Source organism: Cupressus sempervirens, chromosome 7 (assembly GCF_028749045.1).
Source record: "Cupressus sempervirens isolate cs-2001-9-10 chromosome 7, ASM2874904v1, whole genome shotgun sequence".
NCBI classification, from domain to species: domain Eukaryota; kingdom Viridiplantae; phylum Streptophyta; class Pinopsida; order Cupressales; family Cupressaceae; genus Cupressus; species Cupressus sempervirens.
Genome location: NC_143124.1, coordinates 614,941,046 through 614,950,886, shown reverse-complemented (window position 1 = coordinate 614,950,886; position 9,841 = coordinate 614,941,046). Strand labels below are relative to the sequence as shown.

The 9,841-nt window shown below is 30.6% G+C and overlaps 1 protein-coding gene across 1 annotated transcript; it reads left to right on the top strand.

Moving 5' to 3' along the window:
• Positions 1–631: 631 nt before the first annotated feature.
• On the top strand, positions 632–1,769 carry LOC149548217 (uncharacterized). The gene is made up of 2 exons (XM_089792261.1): positions 632–1,247; positions 1,418–1,769. The coding sequence occupies exons 1-2, from the start codon at positions 780–782 to the stop codon at positions 1,463–1,465; spliced, it is 516 nt and encodes a 171-aa protein (XP_089648387.1). The 5' UTR covers positions 632–779; the 3' UTR covers positions 1,466–1,769.
• Positions 1,770–9,841: the final 8,072 nt, after the last annotated feature.

Here is a 9,841-nt window from a genome sequence, read left to right as displayed (position 1 = left end):
GGAAAACATAATTTTTTGGGGGGTTAGTGTATGCAAATGCATGGAATTCATGAAACAAACCTCATGGATGAAGATATGTGGAATGGGAGATTTTTCTTTCATAACTAGATTGAATGCAATAATGTCTTTAAGTGCATACTAAGAAATTTATACTAGGTTGCACCTTAGTGAGAAATTTTTGATAAGATTTAGGGTGGATCAAGCTCTCATTTGGAGGATGACTTTATGATCATAGAACTAATGTGGGATCAATAGATAGAATGAGTCACTTTAGAAATATGTTATTAAGAATTTGCCCATATAGATAAACATAAAATTGAAACAAATAAATTAATATATGTACCTAATAAAATGAAGCAAAAGCATAGTATTAAAATAAGACAAAATAAATAAAAATAACAATTCAAAAAGTTATACCATTACACCATTACATGCATCTTATATCTAAAAACTTCATCACAATATAAACAAAGCTAAATGAAAAAAGAGCATCGGATGCCAATTTGGCCATTGCAACATTTAATAGCTCAAAGTGTTCCTTCAAATTTACAATTTCACCAATAGTGATGGATGGTGCCTAATTATTGTTAGAAAAGGGGGTTAAAAGTACCATTTTAAAAGCTTAAAGGGCAAATGGGGATTTGCTGACTTGAAAGCAAATGGTGAGTGGCTAAGAAATCCCCCCCTTCCCCTTTTTACAAATTTGTCAAAGGCAAATAATTGCAGATTCCACAGAGCCCACTAGATGAATGGGTAAGCTTGGACTTTAGTGAAGAGAAATGGGTGGCGATACAGAATTTCCAGAGTATGATCCGACTCCTTATGGAGGAGGTCTGGATCTGGAAGAACTCTACGGGAAACCCATCGTCCCCTCCGAGAAATCCTGCTACGCTCCATCTGAGGCCGCGTCTTCTGTTGCCGATGGGGAGGAGGACGACAAAGCCTCTATAATCTCTGCATATGGTGTTGAATTGCCCGACTTCGACATTGACAAGAGGAATCCCCCAAACGAGGGCAAATTGGGCAAAACGGAAGAGGAAGAGGAAAAGGGTTCTGCCCCTCAACCGTGGAAACCCATTTATCCGACCCCTGAATACCATCTGAGGGACTCAGATCTGGTCCTCCCTTTCTGCAATTGTGCTACGCCCAATCACTGCACCTGCCCTTACAATATCTTCTCTTTCAAGGAGGAACAAGAGGATGAAGAATGCTTGTATGCCCACCACGATCCTTCCTCTCCAGACCATGTAAGTTTTCATTTCAGTTCTTTTTCAGCCCCTTTTGCAAGTTTGTGTGATTGTTTTCTAGGGTTTCTAATTCGTGGTTCCAGGTCAAATTTATTGGCTCTGATGAACATGTCTGTAATTTGGAACAAGAAACATAACTCTGATTCAGAACATCACGTGTGTCATGGCAGGTGGCTAACAGAGTAGCTCAATGGTTGTTTTCCAGCAGCTACATTTGAATGTGGGGAGAGCCATCTGTATTTCAAATTGTCAGATTTTGGTTGTTTAAGTTTGTGTATGTGCAAGAAAACAATAATGTCTCTGTTTCCTTTGAGGCCTGGTGAGTTCTTTCTCCTTTTTCTCTGGTCAGGCAATCTTAGCAGACCTCATTCTTCACATTGGTGTTATTTTTTTTCCATTCCATGGGGGTGACCTTCAACCAGGCAGTTAACTGGTAAGCTTATTGCTTTGAAGTAATCAGCTCATAGGTTTAGATTATTCTGTAATGAGTTGAATAAATTGGACTTGGATGCTTGTGATAAACCTTCTTCATCAGATTGAGAGCTGACTCTCTTTTATTTAGTTTGTTTAATTTCTTCTCTTAATTACAATTTTTTTTGTTTCAAAATCTTTTATTGTTCTAGCTCTGTGCTAAGGTACTTCTAATTAAAAATCAATTCGACTCTATGTTAGGGTACTTCTAATTTTCTACAATATGTATATAAGGTGTATTTTAATTCAATAACTTGTATAAAATAGGAATTTTTTTATGTTGGAGGGTTTAGACCTGCAAGACAAAATATGTTTTCAATCTTAAATTTATCATTTTTTATGGTTTTCAATATTTTTTTCTATTTTTTTTAATTAAAGTTTAGATTTGTGTCTATCATTTTATTATTGGTATCTATCGGTTAAGTATGAACTTGTATTTGTTTGACTTTATTTTATTTCTATAAATCCACCCTCTCTTATGCACAAGTGACATTAGATTTTATCAGAGATTCCTTTTAATTTTGTGGCAGTCATTTAATACATCTAGGGATGACACTTGATGTGATGAGGTAGTACCTTCTTTAGCTAATTATAATGTTGGTGTGCAACTTTGTGATGTTATTCTACTTATGTGTCATGGTAGCCCTAATCTAATTCCTCTTATCTTCTTGCATTTTTCTTTTATGGTGCATATGGCAAGGAATCTAATACTTGTGATTTATGTGAGCTCCAATGTTTTATGCATGATCGTGTTCAACTTTGTCATGATATGCCATTTTCATCTCATAGTTTTTCTATTCATTATGATAATTTACTTTGTGGTACATTATATGATAATATCATGGACTGCAATGTCAGTTTCCTAGCTTATTGTGTGGATGTTATTGATGCTTACTTATCTTCTTGTTTATTATATGGTGATATTATGACTCCTGTTTAGTAGGCATTACATGTTAATTTGATTGTGCAATTGATACGACTTTACACTCTAAGTCATATTCAGTTGTGAATTATGAATACTTAGATGATAATATCTAATTGATTAGTAAGTCTAAACTCTATTTCATGGTAATTGGTTGATTCATCTATTTTATTCTAATATTCATTTATCACTAATTTTCTTGTATTTGTGTGCTTAAAAATAATGTGGGCCTAATAATCTATCTTTGAATTTACAATTTTCCTTGCCGTCTATATGGGTTATGCATTTTCTCATACTACCTTTCATATAAAGCCACCTTTGCCTACCTATTTTTATCTCAATAATGTTTCAAAGTTACTATGCCAAAATTTGGCATACATATGAAATGATGGCTAAAATTTAGCAACCAATCTTGTCATTGAGTAGAAGTAATCTTCCTCATGAACCTAAGATCACATCTAAGCCAGCAATGATATATTGTATCATTCAAAAAGTTTAGGATACACAAGCTAAGTTAGTTCTTTTAGGTTTTGTGTGTTCACCTTTATATAAGGATATCATACCAAAATGTTTACAAATAATAGAAGAGAAATTTGAATTACTCAAACTAGTGACTTCTTGAATAGAATTTGTTAGTTATAAGGAACATCTTCCTTTTGTTTGATGACATAGAACTCCCATATTTGTTAACTATTAATGAAGCTTCACCTTTACATGTGTGTTGAGGAGTCACAATTCTAATATAAAGTACATCTTCATTGACAATGGATCTACTTCGAACATCATTATTAAGGATTGTTTGGAAAAGTTGAATGTGTCAAAATTACAAATGATAGGTCTTATTATTAGAAGATCTAACAATCTTGGCAAATTTTCCTTGGTTACTAGTGTTCTTCATATAAGACTCAACCCATTCATTGTAGATACAATATTCTCTAGGTTAATTGTGTTATAATATTCTATTTGGATAGATCCATGATTACATGTTACGTTTTTAGTCTCAAAATCACTTCTTCACTTCTAAAGGTATCAATCTACTTCAAGGCCAAAGTTATATCTTTCTGAAAGTTGGATAGACTAGCTCATTAGTAAAATATGATTGATGAAAGGTTAGTTGTTCAATTTGTATAAAATCTCTTTTACTTTGAGCTCACCTAAACCTAGGAGGGTGTTCATAAATATATATTTAACAGTTCATTCAATTAAAACTAAAGATATTAATATCCAATACTTTGTTAATGAATTCTAGCTTTGATCGGATTATTCCTATTGATGATATCAAATGCATAAGTGGTTTGTCGACCTTGAATATTTGATTTCTATCCTTCTTATGTATTCTACTATGATTATTGATTATCGTAATACATGATTAATAAATAGTATGATTACAATCATGTGTATGTGTGTGTATATGTGTCTGTGTGTATATATATTTACACACACACACACACACACACACATGCATACATACATATATGTATGTATGTATGTATATGTATATGTATATGTGTATATCTATATATATGTATGTATATACATATGCATATACACACGTGTGTGTGTGTGTGTGTGTACACACACACACACACACACACACAATTGTAATTGAGATTGATAGAACTATTATTAATCATATTCATGATATTAATCATGTCATTAATATCATTAATATAAATTATGTTTTTAATACCATTAATGTTAATTATGTTGTAAATACAAATTACATTGGTGCTATTGATGTATACATTCATCAATGGTGCATATTGATATAATCAATGCTGGTATCAATACCATATTGTGCTATCAAAGATAGCACATTATGATACTGGTACATTATCTTAATATTACATTAATATTGTCTCAATAATTAGTGTCAAACATGGTCTATATTACCAAATGAATCAACATTAGTATTGATGTTATTAACATGCAAACTAACATGTGTTAACTTGTGGTTGGGATTGATAAGAAAATGCCTTTGTAGAGACATGTCATTGTGAGGATTATGTCCACGTAGGGACATGCCCCTACATAGACATGTCTTCTCCCATTTGTATATAACTTTGGTCCTAGCAATACTCATTGATATTTGTAGTTCTCAATTCAAGCATATATCAACAACAATATGTGTACATGTGTCTGTGCGTATATATATATATATATATATATATATATATATATATATATATATATATATATATATATATATATATATATATATATAACCATTAATATTAATATTGGCAATTCTATGGATTATATTAATTCATATTTAATTAATTAGCCGGTAGGCTTTTAATGTGAGATTGTCCTTGTACTTTTTGCTCGGAAAATTTGTCTCACACTGTCAAACTACTTTAAAAGCCACAAAATAACCTTTAGAAACCCATAAAACCATTTTGTAACAGTTGGAAAAAATTATTTACATTAAGAAAACAATGTCCAACATTATATATACTTTATTTTATTTGAAAAAACTCTTCTTATCTATTTTTTAGTGAGTAAAATAATTATTACTAATTACTTTAAAAATTAAAATAAATAATAACAGAATGGATAAAATTAATTGTATAAAACTTAAAAATTAGGTTTTTTAGATAAAAAGTTTTATTTTTTGATAAATTATAGTATAACAAGTTTATTTCTTCTTTAATTTAATTGTTCTTTTAGCAATAAAAGTAACAACAATATATTTTTAAAATTAATTAAAATAATTATTATAGATTCTTTTTATTTTATCAATTAAAACTAATATTATTGAGTGTATAAAATATAAAAATATATAAATGCAATGATAATATTTAAAGAAAATAATTTTTTTATAATATTTTCAAATTTTTAAATAGTAAATTTAAGATTTTTTATATATTAAGAATTAAATAATTTCTTTAAATTTTTATTCTTATAAAAAAATAACTATCATCTATTTAATTAATTTCAACAAGCTTAGTATACTAAAGTATTACTTTTTTAATAAAAAATTAAATAAATATTTTTTCAATATTTTATTATCATAAAATATAAATATTGTGTATTTAATTAACTACAAAATTTAAAACTTTTGCTTTTTAGGTAAAAAATACATGTATTAATCAAATACATTACTAAAATATTATAATTGCAAAAAAAAAATTCATTCTAAATAAAATAATATCCTTGAATGAATAAAATAGAAAAAACCTAAATACCATGATAATATCTTCACATTTAAAAAATTATTTTTCAATATTTTTATTCTCATAAAAAATAAAAATTGTCTATTTAATTAATTACAAAACTTGAAAGTTTATGCTTTTTGAGTTAAAAATACATGTAGTAATCAAATAAAGTAATAAAATATTATAATTGCAAAAAAAATCTATTCCAAATAAAATAATATCCTTGAATGAGTAAAATAGAAAAAATGTAAATGACATATAATATATTCACATTTTAAAACAATAAATGATAATAATATTTGAAAAACTTTATATACTTTTAATATGAACAATTAAATAAATAGTATTACAATATTTTATTTTCATAATAAAACATTTATCGTCTATTTAATTAATTAATACAAATTTAAATTTAAGATGTTTTATATTTAAAAGTTAAATAAATATTTTTTCAATATATAATTTTTTTCTCTATTTGTTAATAAATAAATAATTTCAAAAATATATCTTTTTTATTAAAGAAAAATATCAAAATTAAAATAAACAATAATAAGATATCTAAATCTTTAGAATACTAAATAAAATAGATTTGTATGAAATAAAACAAATTTCTATAAATTTTTCAAAAGAAAATAAAAATTAATAATTAAAGTAATCAATATAAATTGTCTATTTTATTAAATAAAAATACCAAATTTAAAATAAATAATATAAGACTCGCAAATCTATAAAATAATAAATAAAATAAAAAATCATCTATTTTTCAATTATTTTAAATTTGCTTAAAAACTATGCATAAATATTGTCATATGTTGAACTTCTCTCTATAAATATAGGGTTAGAGTATTTCAAATAATCGCTAATTTGAGAAGACACACACACACACTGAATGGTATTTGACATATTTGTATGAATGAAGCTCAAATTAGATGTTTAATTTTTAGTATTTTGGCAACTTTCTATTTTGTAAGTGTTAAATATCAATTGTTCATTCAATATACTGATTACAGCTAAAATGGAACAACTGTTACAAGCACTAACATTCAAGATCTGCAAGATTGTATTTCAAGGTCCTTTGAATTAACCCAAGATATTTTGTTAGAGACAACTTGTCACTTGGTAATATCTACCTGTGTTTTAGATTGTAATAATTTTTGTGTTTACTATGTGGTATGATTTTGGGTTCAAGTTAGTCCTCTGAAGGATCTTGCAATTGTTTTGAATTAAATTTTAGTAAGTAATTATTACATGGATGGTTTTTTTTTTGTTGTACTAACCTTTGCATTCCTCTCTTTTCAAACAATTTGATTGAGATTTAATGGCTTTTAATACAAAGTGCTTTATTGGGATCTCTATGATTGATATCAAAAGTAGATTATGATAGAGACTTGGTTTATTTGAGCTAACTTCAATAAGAATTATTTCCCTACAAATGAGAGCCTTTAAGCAGTGTTACTCTAATTTTCTCTTCTTATTATATATGCAAGTTTACAGTTATGTGAAGAGATTCTATCAATTGGTCATCAAAATATTTTTCATACCTCCTTTGGGATGAAGGGGAGTTCTATGTCCAATATTGGATAGAAACATGTGGGAAGGGTTTACTCAACATGTAATGCCCTGCCCGAAGATCCTTGGAACAAGGATAAATAAAAGCCAAGATATATATATATATATATATATATTTTAAACAAGTATGGATGCACACGACAATCAACATATAAGGATCACAAAGACTGCAATGGAAGACTAAACAAACATCTAAACATCAATGAATCTCCAAGCACCACTACTGACCAAAAATGACAAAGCTACGAAGGTCACAAACACATTCGAACCCGAAACTTCCCGAATTTGAAAGGTCAAACACTAGGGTTCAAGAACTTCGTAGAGGGTATCCCAATCACCTCTCGAAACCTTTCAGTCAAGTCGAAAAGTGTGCATTGGTTGCCTAAGCAAGTTTTCTCACAAACCCAGGCAACATTTCCAAACAGCCTAGCTGATACTTCACCAATATCGTATAACATTTCTCATGTTGTTGTGCAATACTTTTAGGGTCTAGGCAATAGAGTTACTATGGTCATGTGATACTCTTCCAGTATCGTACGACAGTTCTCCAATGGGTGTGTAATACTTTCCAGTATTGTACAATGGAATTCCTTTGGGCATGCAATACTTTCTAGTATTGTACGATAATTCTCCTTTGGGTGTGCAATACTTTCCAGTATTGCCCAATGCTGGAGCACTATCACCCATGAATGTAAGGAAACATTCTAACAAATAATTAGACGGATAAAATAGAGAGTAAGAACCTCCACACCGAGGAGTACTAGATCCACAAGTCAAGGCTTGGACACTCGAACACAAGAATAGCATGACAGAATGCAATTGACCATCTAACCATAGCAATAAATGGAAGACATGCAAAAAGCACCATTGCAATGTACAAAAACAACTAAACTCATGTGTGGTTCATCCCAACCATAATAACATCATGAGACCATGAAGGCCCTAGTCATCCCCTGTGCATAACATCTGAAACTGCCAACTAGATCATCAGAGTTGTCTTATGAGGGTGTTACTACTACAATGTAACAACATCATAAGAACAAGAAGATCTAACATGCTAAGCAATAAAATAATAGATATTCCAACTAAGTGAATTACATCATCTAGCCATATGCTAACATCATAATAAAGGAATGTGTCAAGTAAACTAACATTATCTAAACATGATATCCAAGCATTCCAATAAAAGCATAAATCACAAGGAAACATACTCCAGAAACCCAAATAAACCAAGTGAAACATCAGGCACCAGTCACATTGGAATAACAGACTATTTTTGTACACCGGTCCCCAACAACGGTATAGGTAGCTATGCCTCCCAACCACGTGAAACTCATAAGTCCACTCCCATCGTGCTGATGGAGATAATAATCCAATCACAAACACGCAAAAAGAAAACATCCATGACTAACACTCAAGCCAAATAGTAAAGATGATTGAAACTAAGATCATGAGACAATACAAGTGGATCAAGTCTTGGTTAGACACTCTATGGATCACTATATAGGGACACAATGGAGGGTGAGTCACTTGGCTTCAAGTAGCCCAAGCTAGAATCAAGTGCGGAACGAATCCCTCAAGAAACCATCACAGCCACATGGAATGAATCCCTCAGGAAACCATCACAACATGTCTTCAAAGACACTGTATAGGCATTTACTTATTTGGATTAAGTTTTATTACCCATTAATAAATTACTTATCACTTGTTTAGAACTTCTTCATGCCAACCTGGGAAATAGTCACCAAGGTTGCAAGAGAAGCCACTCCACGGTCTAGCCTACATACCCGTGCTCATCACACGATGAGTGCCCGTAGGCAATGCATATTCTCAACCCAACCCCAATAAACATAACTCCACCTGAATACAACTGAGAGTTTGGGCCTTGCAAACACCCGATAAATGCACACACATGTGCTTGTGTGTGGGCGCACCAACATCACGAAGATCATAAAACAAGGGTTGCATGAGAACACAAGCAAAATAACACTCAAACGACTACAAGCTCAAGAGTGCAGATGCAACACACATCCCAATGCAACATAAAAGTGCAACAATGGTCGGACTAGCATTCTACGGATAATTTGAGTCCACGATCAACATGATGCCAAGAAAACTCGAGAAAACTAAGCAGTACGAAAATCGAGGTGAAAACCTCCCAAAAGCCAACATTGACAAAAATTTAAAAAAATGAAATACATTCACTCCGAGAATGAATGAGCCACAAACATCCAATAAAAATTAGGTTCAAACATCGTATGCAAAAATGATGAGCATAATGGTGTGAAACCCCAAACTCTCATCCCAAAAATTAGGAAAACATTCATACCTGACCAACTAGAATGAACCAGCAATTAGAAACAAAGGGGAACACTAGTTCTCAACCTCCTAACATGCAACTATAAAAAACGGAAGCAGAAATGAAGCCAAAACATAAAAATAGGAGAGCCCTACTTGACGGCCAAAAAGGCAAA